This window comes from Perognathus longimembris, chromosome 24 (genome assembly GCF_023159225.1).
Source record: "Perognathus longimembris pacificus isolate PPM17 chromosome 24, ASM2315922v1, whole genome shotgun sequence".
Taxonomy (NCBI): domain Eukaryota; kingdom Metazoa; phylum Chordata; class Mammalia; order Rodentia; family Heteromyidae; genus Perognathus; species Perognathus longimembris.
This window is the reverse complement of record NC_063184.1, coordinates 28,556,825-28,584,109: the sequence shown is the minus strand read 5'-3', so window position 1 is coordinate 28,584,109 and position 27,285 is coordinate 28,556,825. Positions and strand designations below refer to the sequence as shown.

General features: G+C 50.8%; 1 protein-coding gene across 3 annotated transcripts in view; it reads left to right on the top strand.

The window, feature by feature from the left end:
• The window catches only part of Arhgap10 (Rho GTPase activating protein 10), a 172,884-nt gene that overhangs the window by 30,139 nt on the left and 115,460 nt on the right, over positions 1 to 27,285 (top strand). For 2 of the 3 annotated variants that reach the window (XM_048333755.1, XM_048333754.1), the window contains exons 2-3: positions 19,477 to 19,572; positions 24,374 to 24,435. In XM_048333755.1, the coding sequence (XP_048189712.1) occupies positions 19,477 to 19,572; positions 24,374 to 24,435 (158 nt within the window). Of the gene's footprint in view, positions 1 to 19,276; positions 19,354 to 19,476; positions 19,573 to 24,373; positions 24,436 to 27,285 lie in introns of those variants that run through there. The other variant, XM_048333756.1, reaches the window with a different exon arrangement.

Genomic DNA, 27,285 nt, shown 5'->3' with positions numbered 1-27,285 from the left:
GTGGGTAGGAGCGGAGTTGAAGTTCTGTTTCGTTGTCCAGTGGCACCCAGGCTCTACGTTTCACCCCCTTGGAGTGGGAAGGGCGGGGTGTCAACAGACATGGGATGAGGAAAGCGTGTTTTCGGGGTCTGAGGGGCGGGGGGAGGAGCTGGAGGAGGGCGTGGGGTGGATGATCAGCCTGGGAAGATGGCATCTGGGGCAGAGGACACGGCTGCGGGGACCCACCCTGTGCAAAGGCTCTGGTAGGGGAAGCGTGGTCCGATGCCCCGCTGGCTGCAGTATGAGCGGCTCGTGTCTGGACTTCCTTCTTGGGGGGGGGGGGACATTTGGGCCCCATGGGGGGGGGAGGGCGCCGACCCCATCACCTTCGTGTTCCCCGGGATCGGTCCTCACAACCACCGGGATCCCCCCTGTCTTTTCCATCTCACCCCACGCCCTGCGCAGAGACCGTGCCCCCCCCAGATGGTGGATGAAGGGGTTCCCTGAACCAGACGTCCTTGAGATCCACTGGTGAAAAGTGTTTCAAGGGGTCTACTAGGCCATCTTCCCACCCCACCCCCCATATGCTTTTTTTTTTTATTGAGTTAAAACATTACAAACAACATCTGTGTCTCCATTCCATCACTCTGTCTATTCCTCTTTTATAAAGCTGTTTTGAATTTTTATCAGTCCTGGTTTATTCTCAATGTAATATCTTGAACCTCATTTGCATCTTTTAAAAATGCCTTGTGTTTATTTTGAGAATGTTTTCTAAACGTATCCCTACGAATTGAAAATGAGTATCTCGGACTCCACAGAATTACCTATGTTGCCTAATCATTCATGAAACAACACAGAATACTTCCTGATGGGTTGGTATCTCAGCACACTTACAATAGTCTTTTCCAGCTTGTAAAATTGTTTTCCCCCACATAAGGCAATTTCTGTGTGACACTGGGTATTTTTACACATATTTGTAATAAACAGACCAGTTCATCCACTGATGGGAAGATAACCCGGCTTTTACCACAGCTGTCCTCTTTTCCAAACTGAGTCCTTCCTGAAATAAAAGCCAGAATGGTTGAGCAAAGCCAGATCAACAAAAGCCAGAATGATTGAAATAAACAAAACCAGAATGATAGAGCATGCTAGAGAGTTAGTCCATCCATCTTTCGTGTGTGTGTGTGTGTGTGTGTGTGTGTGTGTGTGTCTGTGTGCCCATGTGCCTGGGCACTGACCCTGAGCTTTTTCTTTGCTCTGGGCTAGCATTCTACCTTTGGAGCCACCTCTCTCCTTCCAGCTTTTTGGTGATTAGTTGGAGATAGGCGTCTCACAGACTTTCCTTCCCAAGCTGGCTCTGAACGCCAATTCTCAGCCTCCTGAGTAGCTAGGATTATATAGGCTTGACCCACCGGTGCCTGGCGGTCCCTGCTGTCGTTTAGGATGTAGAGATGACGTGGTCGATGTGATGGATGGGTCGCCGATTCTCCAAAGAAGGCCCTGGCATACCAGTGAGGCCAGCGAGCGGCCGCCGCCCCTCCCCTTCCTAGCTGCCCCGAGGCCCTGCGGGTCCTGGGTACTGACGCCGGCCATGCGTGACTTCAGTCTGTTCTTGGTGTGTTGCTCTTCCCACTGTTTTTGTAACTGGGGCAGAGTGGGAGTTGCAACTAGACCTAAAAGATGCTTCATGTTCCCCGTAAAGGTCGTCTGGACCAAAGATGTTTATCTCCTGCCAGGCACAATTGATTTCCATGTGTTATTATTTTTGTAAGATAAGGAACGGGTCAGCGGGAGAAGCAACCGGGGCCTTGGGCGGTGGGGGGCCCTGCTGCACTTTAGAAGAGTGAGGGGTGTCCGAGGCTCTCTGTGGGGACAGTGGTAGCAAGGCGCCCCCCTCCTCTCCCCCCAGTTCAGTGGTTCCTTAAGAACATTCTGTAGGAAGTTGTTTATGTGGATGCTAGGTTCCAAGCGGTGCAGTTTCTCCTTCGCCTTTTTTCTTTTTGTTTTCTTGTACTACTTCAGTTTGAACTCCAAACCTCGCGCTTGCTAGACCAAATACTCATCTCACCGGAGCCTCGTCCCAGCCATTCTTTAGTTAACTGTTTTTTGGACAGGACCTTCTATTTCTGTTGTGTGTATGGGGACTCTGCGTATTTATGCCTTCTGTATAGCTGGAATTACAGAGTGAATGCACCCTACCTGGGTTTTTGGTTGAGGTGACTTCTTATGAACTTTTTTGCCCAGACTGCCACAAAATAGGATCCTTCTGATCTTTGTAGCTGGAATTATAGGCATGAACCACAATACCATGCAGATTTTAACTCAATTACTTTCCTATTCGAACCTTTGATAGCTTTCATGGGTGTGTTACATAGACAGCCAAGCATGGTGAAGGGTTACCTGCTGGCAAGTGACATGATTCCCAGGAATACTCGCTTGGTGCTTTTTTCCTTTCTTTTTGGCCGGTCCTAGGGCTTGAGCTCAGGGGCCTGGGGCCTGAGCTCCTTTGGCTCAAGTCTATTGCTCTGTCACTTCAGCTGCAGCACCGCTTGTTTATTGGAGATGAGAGTCTCATGGACAGTCCTGTCTGAGCTGACTTCGAACTGCGATCCTCAGCCTTCTGAGTAGCTAGAGTCGTAGAGTACTCGTGGCAGTTGCTTTGGGCCGTTCATTTTCGCTGCTGTCACACCTGTGTGTTCATCCTTCTGTCCTTTCGCCGCCAGGAGACATTTGTTAGACGTCTGTTCCTGTGAACGGTTCCTTTGTGAACCTTCGTAGGTATTTCAAGATGGGCTCTCAAATATCCCATCGGGGATCCTGAGGTGTTACTTCGTTAGCTAATGGCAGTTTTGATTGTCTCAGTGACACTGGCCTCTTATTTCCACAAGCAGTAGTTAAGGGCACAGGCTGCCATGTTTTTCACTAGTAAGCATTCGTGTGTCTGATTTCTGAAACATCTCAGACACGAGGGGTGGCAGGTACCAGAATCCCACCTTCACCAATGTTGATGAAAAGATCTGACATGGTCTGAGTGGCCAACTGGGTGCCCATTATTTTTTAATCAGCTCCTCTTTTGTGTCTGTCATCTGCTTACATTTGTACTTTCATATTCTCTAGCTGAGTTTCCCAGTGGGCTTTCTCCCTGTTCTTTGCTAGTTTTCTTCAAAAGAGGATTTGTTTCCCGTGTTTTGTTTTTTAAGTTTCAGATTATGAGATTACTGAGTTTTACGAACCTGGGAGTCTGAGATGTTCAATTTATGTAATACTTAGCAATACTGGGCAAAATAGGACTGAGTTTTACGAACCTGGGAGTCTGAGATGTTCAATTTATGTAATACTTAGCAATACTGGGCAAAATAGGACAAATGCGCATGGCTGCCAAAAAAGGGGGGTATCCCTAGAACCAAATGTAATTTCAGAGCAGCCTCTTAGGGGCTGAAAGAAGGGGGGCTTCCAACAAAGAATTAGACTAGACATTTCCTTGCGTTAGCTAGTTAGCCAGAAATACCAAACACTTTGTCTGTCTTAACCTGGGCTGTAGGTAGGGAACAAAAACACTCTGTTCCCTTCCTAAAATTAGAAAACATCAGTCTTCACTTCTTATTTTATGTAGTTTTATGGTAGTAGGGATTGAACTCCGGCTCTCCCACACGCTAGACAGTCTCTACCACTTAGTCACGTCCCTAGCTTTTGGTTTTGCATTCTTTTGCTGCTTATTTTAGTTTTGAGATTAAAAAAAAAAATCTCACTCACTTTTTCCTACCTGTCCTTGAACTACTAAATCCTCTTGCCTCTGCATCGGTTTACCTGTGATTTTAGGCATGCACCACTTTCCCTCAATTCTTAGATTTCTTTTGTATGAAACTCGAGGTCAGAAATCACCAAGTGAAGGCATTAGCCTAAAACAAAGCAGAACCAATGAGAGGTCTCCATTAAGTAAAGTAATTACCATACGAACAACCTAGAGCCAATGGGGAAAGAGCCCTCTGCCAAGACAGAGTGATTTGCAGAAACAAATCCCAGGGCACTGGTTCCCCTTAGCTGTAGTTTCTTAGAATGTGAGAACGTAGGCTTAACCTTCGGAGGCTCACAGGGTGGAACAAGGGTATAAATGAACAAATAGAAATGGAAGCATTTTTGGCATAATACAAAGTTCATTTACAAAGTAGGGTTTTCATTTTTTTAGCATCTTAATCCATAAAGCCAAGAAGGGATGTTATGTTGCCCAGTGAAAATGTTCTGTAATTTTCAGACAGTTCTTCTGTTGTTAGAATATTCTACAAATCACGGAACAGCAGACATTTATTGAGCATCTACTGTTCTTTGGGGGAAAGATACAGACAGTGCTGTGTGCTGCCCTCAGGCAGTAATACCGAGGGGAGGGGACAGCATAAAATAAGTGGTGTCGTAAACCTGCACAGTGGTTTTGGGGTTAGAGAAGTTGTGAGTGATTCATTTCATCGGAGAAGTTTGTTCATTCAGTGAGCATTTAATAACTCCTCTCATGTGGTCAGCGTTGGGCGGATAGAATTGGGCCTTGTGTGAATTGTGCCCTCGCCCTTGTATTTGGGAGAATAAAAGTCTGTGTCGGGTTAATCCCTGTAATGTAATCGAAATTCTCACAGCATCCCAAATGCAGAGGATTCTATCATTAACCCATTTAAGAACCTTTTTTTCACTGAAATGGAGCACATGCATAGAGAGGTCACTGATACACGTACGTGTGTGTACCTATTTATGTATTTTTCTGGAAGTGGCAACATGTAGTAGAACTTCTTTTTTTGTTGTTGTGTTCTGTGACAGTGCATGCAGTTGGCGTTTAATTATCCTCTTCTAGTCTTCCGTCATCCCCTTGCACTGATGGAGATGGAGTTGGGAGATCAAGAGTGGCCCACAGACGGGGGCTGGGGATATGGCCTAGTGGCAAGAGAGCTTGCTTCGTATACATGAGCCCCTGGGTTCGATTCCCCAGCACCACATATACAGAAAACGGCCAGAAGTGGCGCTGTGGCTCAAGTGGCAGAGTGCTAGCCTTGAGCAAAAAGAAGCCAGGGACAGTGCTCAGGCCCTGAGTCCAAGGCCCAGGACTGGCAAAAAAAAAAAAAGAAAGAAAAAAGAGTGGCCCACAGTTGTGTTGCTAGTCCACTGTGTGTTTCTCAGAGGTATCTAGGTTGTGACTAGCATGCCATTATTTATACTTTGCCATAATGAAAAAAACATAGTTTTGGTATTTAAGGTGCCTACTGAGGTTTCTAGCCACTTGTGCGTGCCATTGACTCTGTAATCAGTTCCGTATCGTACAAAGACCTGGCGTTCACTCAGCTTGCTCGTTCTCACCTGGCACTCTACCACTTGAGCCATGCCTCCCATTCAGTGTTTTGCTGATGAAATGGAGATAGGAGTCACAAGGACTTTGGTGCCCCGGCTGGTTTCAAACCTCCAGATCTCAGCCCCCTGAGTTGCTAGGGTTGCAGGCCTGAGTCAGCAGTGTCTGTCTGTGACCTTCCTTTCATTTTCTAGGACACTGACGAGGACATAGGAGAAAAGCAAAGACGGCACCCTGGTTCCCAGCCCCTGGTCGGTGTGTAGTCTGTGGGAGAGATGAGCACGTGTGCACTTGGGGTGGGGGTGGGGGGGGCTGTGGTGAAATCTCTGTGGATCCGCGAGCAGCTTTCCACTCCCACAGAAGCAGCAGCATCTCCAGTGGGCAGGCAGGCGGCTAGAGAGACGGCGCCAGAGCCCCGTTGTGAAGGGTGTGCGGGATTCCCACCCAGTCTGGTGACCATCGCCCGGGCGCGTCTCCTTCCTTATTTCTAGGGTGAACACGCTGCCCGTGTGTTGTTAACTTCCCGCCGCTGTGACAACCTTCCAGGGAGAAATGCTTGAAAAGGAAGGAAGCTTTGTGTGGGCTCCTGGTTTTGGTGGTTTCTCAACCCTGTGTGGAAGCAGTCTGCCCTTGAGAGCTCCACCCCGGTGACTGGCTTCATGACTGGAGTCCTCCTCCCGCCTCCTCCCCGTCGCACATCCGTAGAGAGCTCACTTCCAAATGCATGTCTCAGTAGACCATCCCGGACCGTGACGTCCGGGACAGAGCGCTGGTTCATTAGGATATTCTGCGTCTTGTCCCCATCGTTGGCTTCAGCACACAAGTTGACATCTGTAGACCGTGGCATTGCTTCAGGCCTCTTAGAACTTGGGGGGAGGTGGGGTTCCCCCGTTGGGGCAGCGTCCCCTTACTTGGGGAGGGCTGTGGGGATCCGAGAGTCCACGTGGGATCTCTCCAGTGGCGCGTGCCTGCTCGTGGTTGCTGGGGCCTCCGACGGCTCCTCCTTTGGATGATGTCAGACTTGCTTGATGTCAGAGGAACGTGTTTGAGGTATGGGGTGGGGGGAGGAAGCCTACTGGGGTCACCTTCTGTTGCACGAAGGTTTTGGGAAACGGCAGGAATGGGCAGCCTTTTTTTTTGGGGGGGGGAGGAGATGTTTGCGACACTCACAAAGCTATAGTTCTGTGGTCAGAAATCACTTTGCTTTCTCCTTAGTAACTTGCAGAATTCTTTTGTTACCTCTTTGGTTATTTCAGGAGTTTGTGGCCAGGGAATAAATACACGTCTATGTTAACTTGACTGTACTTCTTTGTCTTTAAATGTCGATTTTTAAAAGCAATAAAAAAAATAGCACAACACTCTCGCCATTACATTTCTCAGCAAACCCCACTCTCAGCTGTCTTATTTTATAGGTAAGGAAACTTGGAAACCAGTCAGGTCAGGTGAATGGACTGGGGATTGTATTGCGAGTGAATTGCAGAATCCACACCTGACCTCAGCTCACAGCAAGGAATCCAATATCTGTTGTCGCCCAAGAGAGCCAGAGAGCTGTGCTTGCAATGCCCTGGGATTTATAACGTTATCATGCCAGAGGATTTATCCAAGTAAGATACCTGTCCAAACAGGAAAAGAATTGACGCTTAAATACATCGAAATGGAATGCATGCTATATCCAGTTTTAATATTCACCACTTGTTTGATAAATTCCAAAATGGCCTAGTTATTTCTTTTCTCAAAAGCAAGTTTCATCGCCAGCGATGATCATATTCACAATCGACTTCAAAGAAAGTCAAGAGTATAATGAAGCTCAGTGACAACACCCAAACAAATTAATCTCATAACTTGGCATCGCTGTGGGGTTTTCGTCAAGCAATCTTCGTACACTACAGACATCAGTTACTTAAAAACATCTCCCCACAAAGCCTCTTTTTTCCTTTGTCACAGAGTTGGAGAAGCTAGTCAGTTGTTTGTAATGTTCTTTCTTTCTTTTTTTTTTTAATAATTAAATGATATCCAAGAGAGTATGAGTAAATCTTTTTGATGGTTTTGGAGTTCAAGCCCTGTGCTTGACTCCAGCTTACACTAAGCCGTCATTACCACGGAGCTGTACCTGTAGCATCCCAGAACTTCTTGTGGGTAGGGGTGTGCTCCTTACTGGATCCACCATCTTAAATAAATAAATGTCTCTTCCGCAGTCACATGTGCTTATTGTAAACCGTAGATTTTTCTAACACTTTGGTTAACTTGGAAAATGACCCATAATCCTTACACTGCCTTAACAGGGCCACCATAGTTGTTTGCAGTTGCTTTGAGGTTTCTAGAGCTGAAGCAATCCCAACGTTCTTTGGAGATGTGAGATAGAAGGTGTTGACTTCTTTCTTAGAACCTGGCATGGATAGGAAGTGGGAGTAAACACCAGCTCTGTTTTTAATCTTGGGTGACGGAGGCTGAGAGGGTCTGAGCGGGTCTGGGCGGGTGGTTAGAGATGGTTCTGGCTCTCATTTACTCTAACTTGCTTGTTTCTGCTTACTACTTTTTTTCCCCCATTTCCTTGAGCCCTCCTTAAATGCTTTGCTGAAAAACAAAACCTCTACAAAGAAGGGAATTGAACAGAGGAGTTCAGAGAATTGCTGTCACTCACGACCAAACGGACGCATTGGTCACATGCTCTGTCGGTTCTTCAAACTCGGAGCAAAGGTCATTCAAAACCATGCTGAATATGAAGGTTCCGTGTGCAAACCCTTCTTCTCTAATCCATAGTGTCACGGAACGGTGACGTGAAAGGCAAAAAAGCCATGCTGATGTTAGTGATTTACTGATGGAATCTTTAGAGAATGCCAGCACTGGACAGGCCTCCTCTGGGCTACCTGGCCAGGGGTGGAACTGTCTGTATCTCATAATTGACGGGAGGCAGACCCCATAAGCAGTGGCAGCTTCTGCTTCCTGCCGCAGCAAGCCTGCCTCCTGCTGCCTTCTGTATAGGACTTGGGATGGATCTAATCATCGTTCTCTTTCATGTCCCTTGACAGATTCTGGAACTGCTAGGGGAGAGCCGCCATTCTGTGAGAGGTTGAGGTTCACACAGAGAACGTGGGAGGCCTGAGGTGATGATGTAACTTGTACGAGTGTGTGTGTACAGAACCAGCATCTAAGTTCAGTGCTCTGTCATCGTTCCCAAGAGCTATCTGCAATGCTTGTGGAGTGGTAGTGTGGGCAGGAGAGAGGACTTACGGATCTTAGTCACTCTTGCTCATTTTTCTTTATAACATTAAATGTTTTTGTTTTTATTTTTTATTTTTTTTTGGCCAGTCCTGGGCCTTGGACTCAGGGCCTGCGCACTGTCACTGGCTTCCTTTTGCTCAAGGCTAGCACTCTGCCACTTGAGCCACAGCGCCACTTCTGGCCGTTTTCTGTATATGTGGTGCTGGGGAATCGAACCCAGGGCTTCATGTATACGAGGCAAGCTTTCTTGCCACTAGGCTATATCCTCAGCCCGTAAATGTTTTTGTTTTTATATTTTAAGAATTGTCATCTTTAAGTAGTTGTACAGAGGAGCGGCCCCTTCAGCAAGGCGGTGTGTGAATACAGTGCGTCTTATCTTGGTCATTGCTGACTCTTGCTCCGTGTTGGGCTCCGTGTACATCAACCTCTGGACTGTTACGAAGGCCATCTTCACAGGCTTCACAGGCTCTGTCACTTTACTAACAAATATTATTCATGCCTAGAGTTTGGGCCTAGAGGTTGTCACTTCAGCAGTGACCAAAATGAATAGAAAGTCCTAACCTTGAGAAATAGTTTCCATCTGAGAGTAGTTGGGCCAGCGAGAGGCTCCTTGCTTTTCTTTCCAGTTCCTTGCCTCCGTCAGGTCCATATGACACCGGTTCCAGGCTTCTCTTCTTTACTACGGTTCTGCTGAGCTCCACAGCTTCACGGTCTTCTTTCAAATTTGGTTCCACTGTTTGCCAACTGTTGCCCCAAATCCCACCCGAAGCCGGGCTGTTAGGTGCTGTGCCCTGGCTACCAGTGTCCTCTGTGGGTTTTCTCTCTTGTCCTCTTACTGTTTGTATCTACCGACGGGAACAGCAGGTGTGAGCTCACTGTGTGTGGTAGGTACCTACTCACTAGGATGCTTGGTCTGCCTGGGGCGTGTCATTGGTCCCGTTTCTCAAATCCTGACCACTCGTCCTGATGACCAGATGGTGTTCATTCATCCCCTCCCCCCACACCCCCGCCCGACCTTGCCCTTGAGGAAGTCTTTACAGACCCCACTAGGCTACCAGCACACTTGATTTTCTAATTGGCACTCTGCCCCATTTGTGTCGTCGCCTTCCTTTTCCCTGTTGGCCTTGTGTTCTTAGTGGCCTTGTGTTCTTACCCTTCCATTCTGGGAATCTGTCCTTTCCCCACGAGCTGTCCACAAAGCCCCCCCCCTTTTTTTTTATGTCTCCTGTTGTTTGCCTCTCTTCTGCATTGCCACAATATCAAGTGGTTCTGATTATGATATATACAACTGAATTGATAAAAGTATGGTATACCCAGGGGGACTCCAGTGGTGTAACTCCTATGAACAAGTAGCTTAGAGTTCAACAAAATGAATACCAGAAAGTTCTGAAGTGTGTGTGTGTGTGTGTGTGTGTGTGTGTGTGTGTGTGTGTGTGAAGTCAAGGGGAGGGAGGGAGCAAATAGAGTCAGGAAATGTGAACAAAATCAATGTACATATGTGAATATGGAATCGGGTAAGTTGAAGGGATGGGTGGGGTTGGGGGAGAGATGAGGGAGAATGTGGAAGGGAGGGAGAATGTGGACATTGGTCAAGGTGCACTGTACACATTCACCTGTTTTAATGAAACTGTTTGGAACAACTCCTTAAAGACAATGTGTATTTTCTTTTAAACAGTGGGGGTTTTGAGTGTTTTTATACCTTCCACAAGGGCATGGCATAGTCATGGAAGGGGCTTCTGGCCTGACCAGTGTTTGTTCCTGTGCTGGGGCAGGGTTCTGTGCTGGTTCAGACTCGGGGTCCATCCCTGGGGTTTAGGCCTTCTTGTTCCTCGGTAAGATGCAGATACGGCGCGGACTAGACAAACCAGCAACGCACAGAGTCCTTATTCGGAGCCGAGACCGGCCCGTAGGGATGCAGAACAAATGGGAGATGGGTTATTGTGCCCGGTGAAGCCACGTAGAAGCACTGCCCTTACATGGTGGATGTTAAAATTTCCTCGTGTGACATTGGCCCATCTTGGGGACGCGGGTGCTACGGGCTGCAGTTTTTCGGGGGGGACTTGATGCTACTTGTAGGATCTTTTGTCTTGTGCACCTTTCTATGTCAGTGTAACGGTCTTCAGAGGCATTTCTGGATCTGGAAGGGGCACCCTGGCGGCCTCTGTACCCCACTTGATGGCTCCTTTTCAGGAGTAGCTTGGAGGCCCGTGTGACCTCCTCCTTTCTCCCCTCCCGTGGTGACAGATCTGGGTAAGGTGGTAGACCAGACAGCCTCGCTGTGGCCTTCTGTGGGAAAGAAGTGAGTCAGGCCAACCTGATTCTCTTGAGAAGTCCGATTTGGGAAGTCAGAAGGGAAAGGCCGTGGCGGCTGAGGCGGGCGGGATCTGTGAAGGGCTTTGAGTCAGCGCCCTCAGCGACAGCACCAGATCAGATGCGGGAGACAGAGATGACAGCTGGCCTGTGACGGAGAGAAGCCAGAGAAGCCAGTTCTTGGCCAGAGGCCCAGAGACACAATTCCAGGACGGCAGGACAGCAAGTTCTTTCTCATGGCAAGTCGTTCGCTTTTTTTTTTTTTTTAAAGGAGTTATCTGCAATTGTTTTTTTTTTTTTTTTTTTCTGTTTCCCCCATTTTGCTGTCGTGGGGCTTGAACTTAGAGCCCGGGCTCTGTCCCTGAGCTCTTCTGCTCAAGGCTCGTGCTCTACTGCGTTGAGTCGCAGCTCTGTTTCTGGTTTTCTGGTGGTTAATTGGAGATAAGGGTCTCGCAGACTTTCTTCCCCCAGGCTGGCTTTGAACAGAGATCCCCAGAACTCAGCCTCCTGAGTAGGTAGGATGACAAATGTGAGCCAATTGTATTCTTTATTAGTGCATACTAATTGTACAAACTTTTTTACTCTGTCCCTGAGTTTCTTTTGCTCAGGGCTAGCACTCTTATCATTGAGCCACAGCACCACTTCTGGCTTTTTCTGTGGATGTGGTGCTGAGGAACCAAACTCAGGGCTTCATGCATGCTAGGCAAGCACTCTACCACATTCCCAGCCCCAAATAATTTTTTTTCGTTGTGATAGTTCCATACATGCCTATAATATACTCTAATCAAATTCACTATTTTTTGCAGCCTTTAGTGAATTTCACTGTTATTTTCACACACATATATACATACATACACATGTGTACATATATACATGTATACACCTATATACAAATATATGTATGATGTACCTCAATCATACCCCCATCAGCCTTACCCTCAACAGTCTTCCTTTCATATTTGTATTGTTGTTATATTATTGTTATTTTAGCTCTTAACTTCCACATGAGAGAAAATGTGATAGTTGTCTTTCTGAGTAAGGCTTTTTTTTTTTTGCTTGATATGATGCTATCCAGTTCTATTTTCCTTTAATATTTGCCGTATTCTTTATTACTGAATAATACACCATTGTGTACATAGGCCATATTAAAAAAATCAGTTCATTAGTTGATGAGCATTTAGACTGATTCCATAGCTTGGCTATTGCGAGAATGCTGCTACCAACAGGTGCATACAGGTATCTTGATTGTGTGTCAAACATTCCTTTGGATATATGCCCTAATAGGGCTACAGCTGTGTCTTAAGGTAGTCACCTTTTCATGTTGGAAACATTTTTTATTGTTATTATAAGGTACATATGGGTTACAGTTACAGAACTGAGGTAGAGATTTCTTCTTCTCCCCCAGTTCTCCCCACCTCCCCCACCAGTCGTGTCGTTCATTTTCAACATAAAGTCTAGTGAGTACCACGGCTGCGTTTGTTCACCCTCGGTTCTTTCATCTATGTATCTCATTATCCTCCTACAGACAGATAAAGGAACAAGCAAGATGAAAAGAAAACAGAAGCAACAGTAGTCTTTCTTTTTATTGAAAATTTTATCGTAAAGAAAGTGTAAGAGTTTGGTCGGAGGTGGTTGGTGGTTGCAGCCGTTGGCTCTGGCTGGCGGGCAGGGACTTAGGTATTGTCACTGGTGATCCTTCTTCAGTGTGGAACGCGGGAAAGCTCACATCCGTGAAGCCGGATGAACACCTGATGTCTAAATCCTGCTAATATTTACTTTGGTCCCGAGGAACACACTGTGGTTAACAAAGGAACTTATCTTGACATTGATCCTGTTTGTGGGTTTGTTTTTGTTTTTGTCTCATAGCATTTTGGAAACCGCTTTGTTTGCCAAGGTGCTGTATTCAGTACCACAATGTTTGAACAATATTATGTTTTGTCATGGAGCTTAACATCCACTGAAAGCAATATGTGCAAATAGCAGTCTCATATTGTAGCATTTTTAATCTGTAGAGAAAACCCCCTTTTCGGCTAAACAGTAGAGATTATCATCTTAACCCTTGGGGAGACTAGATGTCCAAAATCATGATCCTAGTCGGGCTGGTTCTTTCCGCAGGCCTAGGGAAGGATCTGTTCTAGGTATTTCTCTCTGGTTTATACGTGGCTGTCTTAACCCTGTATGTCTTTCCCTTGTCTTCTGTGTGTGTCTCTTGTCTAAGTCCACCCCCCACCCCTACCTTCTTTGGTAGCAGTCCTGGGGCTTGAACTCAGGCCCTTGTGGCTGTCCCTGAGACTTTTTTTTTTTTTTGCTTAAGGCTCTACTTCCAGCTCGCTGCTTGATTGAGCACTGAGAGAGATTCATGGACTTTCCTGCCCAGGTTGGCTTCACACTAGAATCCTCAGGTCTCAGCCTCCTGAGAATCTAGGATTTCAGGCAGGAGCCACTGGTACCACCTCGCTTTGTAATAGGACACCAGTCATACTGGATGAAGAGCTTCCCTTAGGACCTCACACGTGTGTGGCACCTCGCTCATCAGGCTGTGCCTGGGTACCGGCAGGTGCAAAGCCGCCAGGGCCTGTCAGCTTGTGTTCTGGAGCGCATGACCTCATCAGGGATGTCTCTGGGAGGCGGGGACTAGTGGAGCAGGTTTCCTGTCCCGCCTTCACTTTATCTCTGTGGTCCACTTCTTGCTGGTTGTACGTAGCATCTGGGACGCGCTGCTTAGGAATAAGCAGCCTGTTTCCTCCTCGGTCGCAGTGACCTCATAATAGCACCTGTCTCAGAGGACTGTGGTAGTTGTGAGGATGTGCTTTACCCAGAGCCCTCGCCTCCCGTCGGTAACCCTGAAGGGAAGCACGGTGGGCGGGTTAGTGGTCCTCCGGAGATGTCCCATGTGAGCCTCTTGAGACCTACATTGTTCTCACACTGCCAAGAAAGAAAAAAAAAAAAAAGAGAGAAAGAGCTGGCAGGTGTGATGAAATGAAGGGCTCAGAGATGGGAGAGATTTTTCTAGGCTGTCCTCAGGGCAAACCTAATCACAGCGGCCCTGAAGGGCAGGGACGGAAGGACTGGAGCAGCAGCTCATTGGTGGTTGGGGCCAAAGCAGAACTGTTTGGACAGACCGGAGGTTGGAGTCCTAGAAGGGATGCGTTCGGAAGGAATGCGTTTTGATGTTCGCCCCAGGCTACCCATTTTAGACTTCTAACTTCCAGGACCTGGGAGCTAATACTTTTGCATTATTCCCAGTCACTAGATTGGTAGCAATTTGTGGTCTCAGCAACAGGAAGTTGATGAAATGGGTTAGCTGTCTTAACCTGTTTGTCTTATTTTATTTTTTGCGTATGTGTTCTTACTGTAAGATTTTTTTTTTTTTTGGTAGATCCTGAGGCTTGAACCCTGTCTTAAACACTGGCTTAAACACTGTCTGTGAGCTTTTTTTTTTTTTTTTTTTGCTCAAGGCCACTTGAGCTACAGCTCCATTTCCAGCTTTTGGTTGGTTAATTAGAGCTGAGAGACTCATGGACGCTTCTAACTTGGCTGGCTTCAAACTGTGATCTTCAGATCTCAGCCTCCCAAGTAGCTAGGATGACAGGGATGAGCCACCAGTTCCTGGCAGATTATATCTATATAGATATCTGTATCTGTATCTATATCTGTATCCGTGTCTGTCTGTGCCTGTCATATCTGTATATCTATATCTATATGACAGCATAGATATATAGATACCTATGGATATCTATCTCTATATATGACAATACCTATCTGTTTGTCTCACTGTCTATATGACAAGAGAACCTGTGGCCAGTGGGGCTAGGTGACAGGCAGCCTCCCTTTTCTTACAAAGTACCCTGTGGTAGCAGGCACATTCTCTGCCTGCCTAGCTCAGAAGCTAGCTGCAGTTGACTCTGACTCTACGCAGCGTGCTTGGATTGTGGCGTGTGGTTTTGGGAAGGCTGATATTCTCCGTGGGGCTTACTCCTGTTCCAGGGTTCCTTTGTAATTACTTGGGCATTTTGGTGACCCCTTGGTGTCACTTATGTATCTTAGTAGGTTTTAAGCCTCGGACGCTACATTTAGAGTGCATCTGTCAATTTGTCGCTTCTCCTTGTTTTCGGCTCCAGTCAGTTTATCACTTCTAAGCATCTGAACGACCTCACGGTTGTTTATTCTTTGTCGGAGAAGAACTCAGTAATAGACACTCGAGGCAGGCTGGTCTTGGGGAGTTAAGGCTAGAAATGCTTTAGCTTGATGGCCTTACAGATGGTTGGCCCATTAGCTGCTACCCAAAACAACCTGTGATTTGTGAATTGGCTTTCAAGCCTAGACTAGCCAGGTAGCGCATTCTGTACCCACAAGGTGCTTGCACCATTTTCTTTAAACCGCAAAATGAGTTTTTTCCTTTCTTTTTTGACTTGTAGAGAAAAGCTGCAGTGTTCTTTTTACATATAATGCCACTACAGGTGCTTTTTTTTTTTTTTGTCAAACTGGAAAAGACAAGGGGAAGTGCGAAACTAGCCCGTGGTCCTGGAAGAATTTTGACTTCCAAGTTATGTGGATTAACGTCATTATTATTTCTTGGGCAAGAAACTGGCACGACACATACTGTGTTCTTAAGAGTGTGAGCCCTGTAACTTAAATGAAATGTTGATAAATGTTGGTGTGCCTGTTTTGATCAAGCTCAGAGCAGTGAGCCGACCTTACTTGGCAGCCTTTGGCATAGTTGGTAATCTCGTTATTTCGGTCTCTACATGCAGAGGAATGCGAGCATCTAGGTGCAATTTCTCTATTTAAAAACAAAGGAAAAGGCTTTGGAGTTCCATGTGATATGTAAAGAATCCTGGCGTTCCAGTTGAGTGAGGGAGGAGAGGCCTTGATTCATTGCTTGTTTACACTTCAGGACATGCCCCATCTCTCTCTCTCCATGGATCCCCCTTGCGGGTTTCTCTCTGTGGGAATGGAAGGCGTAAACTTCTGGTGTTGTGAGGCACTGATATAATGCACCCACACTGTTGCCCAGAGCTACAGTAAAGGTATACATGCAACCCAACCTTTCCCTCTACTTGGGCCGGATACCCCCATAAAGTAGACGTCTGTGCTATAAGAAATCATTCTCCCCATTGGTAGAATTATCAGGCAGTGGCCATTACTATCAGATCTGGAGGCTCTCCAAACTCGAGTTCAAATTCTGATTGGTACAAAGGGTCATTGGTAATTATTATGAACAGATACATACCCAAGCTCCTAACAGACAAAGTAGATGATTACATCATAACAAGATTAAGTCGTGAAGAAATAGAACATTTAGGTAGATTAAGGAGAGACGGATTCCTGGACACGTATGCTTTACGAAGATCAAGTTATTAAGAAAAATGAAAAACCTTAACAGACCAGTAACAGCTGTACTACACTTGGCGGGGGGGGGGGGGGGGACTGTTGGCGTATCCAGCAACTTGGGAAGGATTTCAGGAGCAGTACGGTGAATAAAAGTGCCCCGTTTTACAAGGTGAAATAAAGTGATGACGAGAAAATCGGATATGCACATGCAGAAGAATGAAACTAGACCTCTGTCTTTTACCAGCTACAAAAAAATCAATTTAATATCATTAAACACATGTAAGTCCAAACGAATCATATAGCTTATGTTTGCTGTCCCGTTTGTTCATTATGAATCTCAAAACACAGGCCTGGAAAACTGTGGAGTGGCAAGTTCATCTGCAGAGCAAGCCCCATTCATTCTTTAAGTTAGGGGTGCTGTTTTTGCGTGTGCATACTCAGGCTTGAAATTACACCCCCCCCACCCCCCCCAGTATATACCAGCTTTGAAGGAATGTTCAGAGCATGTTCGCTTCGATCTTCAAGGAGTCATCGATGTGAGGGATGGGTCATGGAGAAAAGGCCTATGAGTTTTCATTGAGTAGAATTCTGCGTTAAGAGTCATGCGGAGAAGAGGGCAGTTTCCTAGCAGGTGAGATTTAGACAAAGGTGTCCTGGGGCTCGTGAGCTGTCCTTCAAAGCACAGGACTATTAGGAAAGGACTTTCATGGAAGTAGGAGGCCCCAGAGAGTTGGTCCTTACTGCTGGCTCTCTGAAGGGTTCTTTGACCTTGGTCAGCTTGCTAATTTATCTTGAAAGTGACTTACCTCATTTATGTATGTGAGTGTATGTGTGTATGTTTAATTTTTTTTTTTGTTAGTATAAAGGTGATGTACGGAGGAGTTACAGTTACATAAGTCAGTAGAGAGTAGATTTCTTTTTGGACAATGTCACCCCTTCCCTCTGTGTGTGTGTGTGTGTGTGTGTGTGTGTGTGTGTGTGTGTGTGTGTGTGTCTGTGTGTGTGTATTTTGACAAAAGGATGACACCAACACCTACTGCCAGCCCAGCTACCTTGTAACTCAGTTGGTATAACATGTGTTTGACGTGAGTAAGGCCCTCCTTTGGTTTGATCTCCAGCAAGCTACTTTCGAGATATGGTGCAATTCTGCAAACACTTTAAAGAAGGATTGCGCAGCAAGCATCTCTCCCTAGATCCTCTTTGCTCCAGTGAGGTGATGAGATAAAAAATAAAAAAAACTCCTTCAAAGCTCCAGCTGCGCCACTGGCCTTCACACAGAGAAGTGAAACACTACACGTCACAAGACCATCATTCACTTGCAGCTCCATGACTTTGCGACCCAGATTTGCAACCTACCGGAACTCCTTAGCTTATTTTGAACGTAAGGTAGTAGTAAGAGATCCCCCTGCTCCTGGCCCGTCTTTGTCACAGACATGAGTCCTGCTCTGGATTTTCTAGGACTTGTCTACAAGTGCTCATGTGCACGAGTTTCCTCTGGGAAGTTCACCAACATCTCTGGGTTGTAGGACATCATCGGATTAACAAGGAAATGGCCCACTGATGAAAAAAACAATCATGCCAGGTTTTTCCCTCTCGGGCAGTGCAAGGAGTTATTTGTTTATGTTGTTGCCAGTCCTGGGCTTGAACTCAGGGCCTGAGCAGTGTCCCTGAGCTTCTTTTTGCTCAAGGCTAGCACTCTACCTCTTGAGCCACAGCACCACTTCTGGCCTTTTCTGTTTATGTGGTGCTGAGGAATCGAACCCAGGGCTTCCCGCATGCTAGGCAAGCGCTCTACCGCTAAGCCACATTCCCAGCCCAGGAGTTGTTTCTTCACACACTTTTGGAGTTTCCAGAGTCATTAACTTTTGCCAGTTGGATGGATGTTGTATTGAGGTATCTAGAAATTTTAATTTTTGGTTTTATGATCACTGATGACTTTGAATACCTTTTATGTGGCTGCAGGCTATTTAAATTTCCTTTACTTCCTTCGGTGAAGTGTCATTTCAGTTGTATCCTTTTTTTTTTTTTGCCAGTCCTGGGCCTTGGACTCAGGGCCTGAGCACTGTCCCTGGCTTCTTCCCGCTCAAGGCTAGCACTCTGCCACTTGAGCCACAGCGCCGCTTCTGGCCGTTTTCTGTATATGTGGTGCTGGGGAATCGAACCTAGGGCCTCGTGTATCCGAGGCAGGCACTCTTGCCACTAGGCTATATCCCCAGCCCCTGTATCCTTTTTTTTTTAAAACTAGGGTTCTGACTTTGGCCCTTGACGTCTAGTAAATATATGGGCCTTGTCGATAGGTCCTTAACCTGTGTCTTTTATGCCTTAAATTCTAACCCAGCCCGAGTTTATTAGACTGTGCACATTATCTCTTTCTTTGGAAGGCATCATCCCAAAGCCTTCTGCTTTTTGCGCTCTTGCTTTGCCACTGAGCAACACTAATCTGTAGGCTTACTTAAAAAAGTAGCTTGCCGTGATTCTCTTAATCTCTAGACGATGACACGTATCATTCTTTTGTAGAATTACTTGGTGTGCTGCTTCGTCTTGGCCTTCAGTTGCATACCTCCCTGATGCTATGCGCCATGAACATTCTTTGGGAATCGTTGGGGTCTCTCTGGCTGCTATGGTTATTTGGCAACCAGGGCACCGGGCTGGCTGGGTGTTGGAGCCGCCTCTGCTTGACGCTGTGGCTGCCAGTCAGATCTCACCAAGCCCTGAGAGAGAGAGAGAGAGAGAGAGAGAGAGAGAGAGAGAGAGAGAGAGGCACTGTCAGGTGCGCGCGCTCCTAATCCCAGCTTGAACTTTGGAAGCAGGCAAGCTCTGACCCCCGCGAGCAGGCACGGGGTGTAAGGGCTTTAGGGGGATGAGGTGTGAAACAGTCAGATCTGGGGAAGAAGGAGTGGGAGAGGGAATAAATGATTCCCCAGCACCTCTTCCGAACCAGGGCACGGAACGGCGAGCAGAGGGCGCGCCGGGTGGAAGAGTGGGAGTCTTGGTTGTTCTGAGGAGCTCTCCATCTCTACCCATCTCAGCAGTGTAGCCTCCTTCTTAGAGGCGGCAGCTTGAAGCAGGCAGGGAATGTCCTGGCCTTGGGCCATAGGAAACCCACCAAGTCATTTTGCGCCTGGGGAAGCAGGCAGGTCTACTTCTCCCGTGCTGCTTCTTGTTGCCTTCTGCATGTGTTGGTAAGCAGGCCTGGGAAGGGTCTTATAAATACCCCCTGCCCCCCGTGACTTCACGGCAGAAAAGAGAGGTTCACCCCGGGCTTACAACGAGGACCCTCGTCATCAGTGTGCCTTCCTTTCCAGGTCTTTCTGCGGCACAACGGAAGTTTGCACACTCCCTCAGAGACTTTAAATTCGAGTTCATCGGGGATGCGGAGACGGACGACGAGCGCTGCATCGGTGTGTGATTGCGGGGTGGTGGCTCTCCTCCTCTGTGTGTGAGCGCGGGGTCGTGGCTCTCCTCCTCTGTGTGTGAGTGTGGGCTCGTTGCTTTCTGTGTGTGAGCACGGGGTGGTGGCTCTCTGTGTGTGATTGCGGGGTCGTGGCTCTCCTCCTCTGTGTGTGAGCGCGGGGTCGTGGCTCTCCTCCTCTGTGTGTGAGTGTGGGCTCGTTGCTTTCTGTGTGTGAGCACGGGGTGGTGGCTCTCTGTGTGTGAGCGCGGGGTCGTGGCTCTCTCTGTGTGTGAGCGCGGGGTGGTGGCTCTCTCTGTGTGTGAGAGCGCGGGGTCGTGGCTCTCCTCTGTGTGTGAGCGCGGGGTCGGGGTCGTGGCTCTCTGTGTGTTTGTGCGGGGTCGTGGCTCTCTGTGTGTGAGCGCGGGGTGGTGGCTCTCCTCTGTGTGTGAGCGCGGGGTGGTGGCTCTCCTCTGTGTGTGAGCGCGGGGTGGTGGCTCTCCTCTGTGTGTGAGCGCGGGGTGGTGGCTCTCTGTGTGTGAGCGCGGGGTGGTGTGGCTCTCTGTGTGTGTGAGCGCGGGGTGGTGGCTCTCTCTGTGTGTGAGCGCGGGGTGGTGGCTCTCTCTGTGTGTGAGCGCGGGGTGGTGGCTCTCTCTGTGTGTGAGCGCGGGGTCGGGTCTGGCTCTCTGTGTGTGAGCGCGGGGTGGTGGCTCTCTCTGTGTGTGAGCGCGGGGTCGGGGTCGTGGCTCTCTGTGTGTGAGCGCGGGGTCGGTGGCTCTCTGTGTGTGAGCGCGGGGTCGGGTGGCTCTCTGTGTGTGAGCGCGGGGTGGTGGCTCTCTGTGTGTGAGCGCGGGGTCGGTGGCTCTCTCTGTGTGTGAGCGCGGGGTCGGGTGTGGCTCTCTGTGTGTGAGCGCGGGGTGGTGGCTCTCTGTGTGTGAGCGCGGGGTGGTGGCTCTCTGTGTGTGAGCGCGGGGTGGTGGCTCTCTGTGTGTGAGCGCGGGGTCGGTGGCTCTCTGTGTGTGAGCGCGGGGTCGGGGTCGTGGCTCTCTGTGTGTGAGCGCGGGGTCGGGTCGTGGCTCTCTGTGTGTGAGCGCGGGGTCGGGTCGTGGCTCTCTGTGTGTGAGCGCGGGGTCGGGTCGTGGCTCTCTGTGTGTGAGCGCGGGGTCGGTGGCTCTCTGTGTGTGAGCGCGGGGTCGTGGCTCTCTGTGTGTGAGCGCGGGGTCGGTGGCTCTCTGTGTGTGAGCGCGGGGTCGGTGGCTCTCTGTGTGTGAGCGCGGGGTCGTGGCTCTCTGTGTGTGAGCGCGGGGTCGTGGCTCTCTGTGTGTGAGCGCGGGGTCGTGGCTCTCTGTGTGTGAGCGGGGGTCGTGGCTCTCTGTGTGTGAGCGCGGGGTCGTGGCTCTCTGTGTGTGAGCGCGGGGTCGGTGGCTCTCTGTGTGTGAGCGCGGGGTCGGTGGCTCTCTGTGTGTGAGCGCGGGGTGGTCGTGGCTCTCTGTGTGTGAGCGCGGGGTCGTGGCTCTCTGTGTGTGAGCGCGGGGTCGGTGGCTCTCTGTGTGTGAGCGCGGGGTCGGTGGCTCTCTCTGTGTGTGAGCGCGGGGTCGGGTCGTGGCTCTCTGTGTGTGAGCGCGGGGTCGGGGTCGTGGCTCTCTGTGTGTGAGCGCGGGGTCGGTGGCTCTCTGTGTGTGAGCGCGGGGTCGGTGGCTCTCTGTGTGTGAGCGCGGGGTCGGGTCGTGGCTCTCTGTGTGTGAGCGCGGGGTCGTGGCTCTCTGTGTGTGAGCGGGGGTCGTGGCTCTCTGTGTGTGAGCGCGGGGTCGTGGCTCTCTGTGTGTGAGCGCGGGGTCGGTGGCTCTCTGTGTGTGAGCGCGGGGTCGTGGCTCTCTGTGTGTGAGCGCGGGGTCGTGGCTCTCTGTGTGTGAGCGCGGGGTCGGTGGCTCTCTGTGTGTGAGCGCGGGGTCGTGGCTCTCTGTGTGTGAGCGCGGGGTCGTGGCTCTCTGTGTGTGAGCGCGGGGTCGGGTCGTGGCTCTCTGTGTGTGAGCGCGGGGTCGGGTGTGGCTCTCTGTGTGTGAGCGCGGGGTCGGTGGCTCTCTGTGTGTGAGCGCGGGGTCGTGGCTCTCTGTGTGTGAGCGCGGGGTCGGGCTCTCTCTGTGTGTGAGCGCGGGGTCGGGTCGTGGCTCTCTGTGTGTGAGCGCGGGGTCGGGTTCGTGGCTCTCTGTGTGTGAGCGCGGGGTCGGGTCGTGGCTCTCTGTGTGTGAGCGCGGGGTCGGGTCGTGGCTCTCTGTGTGTGAGCGCGGGGTCGGTGGCTCTCTGTGTGTGAGCGCGGGGTCGGGTGGCTCTCTGTGTGTGAGCGCGGGGTCGGGTGGCTCTCTGTGTGTGAGCGCGGGGTCGGGTCGTGGCTCTCTGTGTGTGAGCGCGGGGTCGGGTCGTGGCTCTCTGTGTGTGAGCGCGGGGTCGGGTGTGCTCTCTGTGTGTGAGCGCGGGGTCGGGTTCGTGGCTCTCTGTGTGTGAGCGCGGGGTCGGGTGTGGCTCTCTGTGTGTGAGCGCGGGGTCGGTGGCTCTCTGTGTGTGAGCGCGGGGTCGGGTCGTGGCTCTCTGTGTGTGAGCGCGGGGTCGGGTGTGGCTCTCTGTGTGTGAGCGCGGGGTCGGGTGTGGCTCTCTGTGTGTGAGCGCGGGGTCGGGTGTGGCTCTCTGTGTGTGAGCGCGGGGTCGGGTGGCTCTCTGTGTGTGAGCGCGGGGTCGTCGTGGCTCTCTGTGTGTGAGCGCGGGGTCGTGGCTCTCTGTGTGTGAGCGCGGGGTCGGTGTGGCTCTCTGTGTGTGAGCGCGGGGTCGTGGCTCTCTGTGTGTGAGCGCGGGGTCGGTGGCTCTCTGTGTGTGAGCGCGGGGTCGTGGCTCTCTGTGTGTGAGCGCGGGGTCGTGGCTCTCTGTGTGTGAGCGCGGGGTCGGGTTCGTGGCTCTCTGTGTGTGAGCGCGGGGTCGGTGGCTCTCTGTGTGTGAGCGCGGGGTCGGTGGCTCTCTGTGTGTGAGCGCGGGGTCGTGGCTCTCTGTGTGTGAGCGCGGGGTCGGGCGTGGCTCTCTGTGTGTGAGCGCGGGGTCGGGTTCGTGGCTCTCTGTGTGTGAGCGCGGGGTCGGGTCGTGGCTCTCTGTGTGTGAGCGCGGGGTCGGTGGCTCTCTGTGTGTGAGCGCGGGGTCGGGTGTGGCTCTCTGTGTGTGAGCGCGGGGTCGGTGGCTCTCTGTGTGTGAGCGCGGGGTCGGGTCGTGGCTCTCTGTGTGTGAGCGCGGGGTCGTGGCTCTCTGTGTGTGAGCGCGGGGTCGGGTCGTGGCTCTCTGTGTGTGAGCGCGGGGTCGGTGGCTCTCTGTGTGTGAGCGCGGGGTCGGTGGCTCTCTGTGTGTGAGCGCGGGGTCGGGTGTGGCTCTCTGTGTGTGAGCGCGGGGTCGGGTCGTGGCTCTCTGTGTGTGAGCGCGGGGTCGGGTTCGTGGCTCTCTGTGTGTGAGCGCGGGGTCGGGGTGGCTCTCTGTGTGTGAGCGCGGGGTCGGGTGTGGCTCTCTGTGTGTGAGCGCGGGGTCGGGTTCGTGGCTCTCTGTGTGTGAGCGCGGGGTCGGGTCGTGGCTCTCTGTGTGTGAGCGCGGGGTCGGGTCGTGGCTCTCTGTGTGTGAGCGCGGGGTCGGGTGTGGCTCTCTGTGTGTGAGCGCGGGGTCGGGTTCGTGGCTCTCTGTGTGTGAGCGCGGGGTCGGGTTCGTGGCTCTCTGTGTGTGAGCGCGGGGTCGGTGGCTCTCTGTGTGTGAGCGCGGGGTCGGGTCGTGGCTCTCTGTGTGTGAGCGCGGGGTCGGTGTGGCTCTCTGTGTGTGAGCGCGGGGTCGGGTTCGTGGCTCTCTGTGTGTGAGCGCGGGGTCGGGTGTGGCTCTCTGTGTGTGAGCGCGGGGTCGGTGGCTCTCTGTGTGTGAGCGCGGGGTCGGGTCGTGGCTCTCTGTGTGTGAGCGCGGGGTCGGTGTGGCTCTCTGTGTGTGAGCGCGGGGTCGTGGCTCTCTCTGTGTGTGAGCGCGGGGTCGGTGGCTCTCTGTGTGTGAGCGCGGGGTCGGGTGTGCTCTCTGTGTGTGAGCGCGGGGTCGGGTTCGTGGCTCTCTGTGTGTGAGCGCGGGGTCGTGGCTCTCTGTGTGTGAGCGCGGGGTCGGGTGTGGCTCTCTGTGTGTGAGCGCGGGGTCGGTGGCTCTCTGTGTGTGAGCGCGGGGTCGTGGCTCTCTGTGTGTGAGAGCGCGGGGTCGTGGCTCTCTGTGTGTGATCGCGGGGTCGTGGCTGTCCTCCTCTGTGTGTGAGCGCGGGGTCGGGTTTGTGGCTCTCTGTGTGTGAGCGCGGGGTCGGGTTCGTGGCTCTCTGTGTGTGAGCGCGGGGTCGGGTTCGTGGCTCTCTGTGTGTGAGCGCGGGGGTCGGGGTCGTGGCTCTCCGTGTGTGATCGCGGGGGTCGTGGCTCTCTGTGTGTGATTGCGGGGGTCGTGGCTCTCTGTGTGTGAGCGCGGGGTCGGGGTGGTGGCTCTCTGTGTGTGAGCGCGGGGTGGTGGCTCTCTCTGTGTGTGAGCGCGGGGTGGTGGCTCTCTCTGTGTGTGAGCGCGGGTTCGTGGCTCTCTGTGTGTGAGCGCGGGGTCGGGTTCGTGGCTCTCTGTGTGTGATCGTGGGGTGGTGGCTCTCTGTGTGTGAGCGCGGGGTTGGGGTCGTGGCTCTCTGTGTGTGATCGCGGGGGTGGTGGCTCTCTCTGTGTGTGATCGCGGGGTGGTGGCCCTCCTCTTCATCCTGCCCCCGCACACTCCCTCCCTCCTCCTTACAGACGCCTCGCTGCGTGAGTTTTCCAATTTCCTGAAGAACCTGGAGGAGCAGCGGGAGATCATGGTGAGTCGATGGCGCAGGGTCAGCGTCCCCGCAGGGCGGCTGGGGATCCCGCGCTGGTTCTGGCGGCCTCGTTGGGCCGGGGCGTGTGGTCCAGCCGTGCCGCAGCCCCGTGGCCTCGGTGCGTGTGTTCCGGGGCACGGGCTGGGTGAGGCTCCCCACCAGCATTCCGGAGTGTTCTTCTGGGGGTGGCAGGACTCGGTGTACTTCCTGCTTGCGGGCAGCCGTCCAGGAATCCCAGGGTCTTTATAAATAGGGCCGCAGCTCGGCGGTGTCCTCTCCAAAGCCCCTCCGCCTGCGTGGGCCTCTGGTCACGCGGATGCGTCTTCTTTGCCGGCCTCCAGAGGATGCTCGGGGAGTCAGTGCCCAGGCGAGGTCCACGCCGGGAGGGTCAGGAGCGCGGCTGGGAGGAGGAAGGCCCGCACTGGCCAGCAGGCCTCACAGAGCCCAGGCTGTGTCCCGGTCCCCATTACAGCATGGCCACTCGGGCAGACACACTCAGGCCCCGCGTTTCTTCCCCTGGTCTCGCTCTGTCTCACACACTGCCCTTTACAAACCCCTGGGCCAGGGCAGGCGTGGTAGAGAGGGGACAGCTTCTTCTCCGGCCCTGGTCCGCCTCCTTCCCCCCCTTCCTCGTCATTCTTTCATGGTCTGCAATCCCTTGCGTTCCGTTTTCTTTTCCACTTAGCTCACATTAGTTGTTGGGGGGTAGGGGTGTGTGGATTCACTGTTAGGTCCTCTCCCTTGCTCACATTCCATGTCAATCAATCTCAGCTCCTTCCTTATCGCTTCCCACTCCTCTCCTCCCCGTCCCGTGACAGTTTCAGCAGGTTACACTCTATCTTGTCCCCATTCCTTCTCCTTGTTAGCTCCCCCCTCACTACCACCTCTCCGCCTGTTTCTCCCCCCCCTTGTCCTCTCGCCCCCTGCTGATCCACGACTTTCAGCAAGATCTTTCACTTGGCGGAGCTTTGTCCCATGCAGTTTCAGAAGTGTTCTGCAATGTGACTACAGTCACGTATGAATCGTTTGTATATTGTAATGTGTGAGTGTGTGTGTGTGTGTGTGTGAATGTGAATGCACTTGTTTGACCCAAGGGGAGAAATCTTCTTGATATTGTCTTGGTAGTATACTCTGTTCTCCCCCCTTCCAGGTGATTGTAAACTACAGTCGGACCCACTGGCTTTGGTTGCCAGTGACATCTCAGTTAACAATCCTTGTCTCAGAGCTAGATCTTTCTCCAAGTTACATACTCTTACTATTCCTAATTTTCTAATGTCTTTCGTGCCAACTAGGAAGTTAAAGTAGGCTTGGAAGGCAAACTTTTACCTGTCATTTCCAAGAATTAGAGATTATATCTAGTTTGTTTGTCTTAGTGGAATAAGTTCCTATTAGGAATTTTAAATTGGTGTCCAAATATTGTTTTGTAAATTGTGGGTTCATGCATATGATAAATAACCTAAGACATGCGTTACCATTGGAGAGATGACTTTAGTTTAATTTTATAAAAAATTATCACGTTTGTAACTATAATAACAAACAGGTATACAAAATATTGTGTGTGTGTGTGTGTGTGTGTGTGTGTCTTTTGTGCCAGTCCTGGGGCTTGAACTCAGGGCCTGGGCCCTGTCTGTGAGCTTTTGTGCTCAAAGCTAGTGCCCTACTACTTTGTGTCTCATCCAGCTTTTTGGAAGTTAACTGTAGATAGAGTCTCCCAACCTTCCTGCCTGAGCTGGCTTTGAACTGCGATCCTTAGACCACAACCTCCCGGGTAGCTAGGATGACAGGCACCAGGCACTGGTGCCCGACGTCAGTTCTACAGATGAAGGGAAACATTTTCCTGTGGATTTCTGTTTGGCAGGCACATTCAGGATGGGGGAAGTATATCTTGAACTTACCCAAGAACATCTTTCCTAGTTGGGCTTGAAAGTTGTCCATGACACCAACGTGATGAAGACTTCATCCTTGAAACTGACCATCACATTTTTGACAACATAGCTTTTTTTTTCATGTAATGTATTTTTTGCCTTGTAAACCCATTATACCTGACTCAGATATAGATGCTATTTTAAAACTTCTTTGTCAGGAATGACCCTTTTGAGAGTTCAGTTTTTGCCTACATACAATCCTGTAGGTATCACAGTTAAGACTAACTCGAACCAAAATATGAGAATGAATCAGAATTAACTTAGGCGAGAGGCTGGACTCCTCTCGGAAACCCTTCTAGAAGTGTGAGGCCTTATCCAATGACTCAGTCTCCCTCTGACTCATCCTCCTCTGTGGTCTGCTAGCCCTGTTGTCATCAGATTCCACTTCCCCATTGCAACTTGCATTTCCTGTATTTCATATCCTAGGGGCCTGTTCTCTGCTTCCAAGGAATCCACTCTGCCCTAGAGTACACACACATATACACACACACACACACACACACACACACACTCATACACACTATTACCTATGCGCTGGGTATGGTAGTATAAGTTTGCAATCCCAGCTTTATTACAAGAGTCTAGGGTTGCAAGATCAGCAACAACAACCACCTTAAATTGAAACCAAGGGGGGAGGGGGGAGTGGAGGAAAATTGAGGGAGGAGGCAACAAGTTGAACAAGAAATGTCCTCACTGCCTTACACATGAAACTGTAACCCCTCTGTACTGAAAAAAAAAAAATTAAAAACAATTGAAACCAGGGATGTGGTTCAGGTGGTAGAGCATTTGCCTAAAGACCCTGAGTTCAAATCCTGGTACCACCATAAAAAGAAAAAGTGATCTCCAGTATTCTCTGTGGCATGGAAGAAAATGAGTGGCTGAAAATGATTGAGAGAGCTTTGGCCCCTGAAAGGTTGTAGATAAC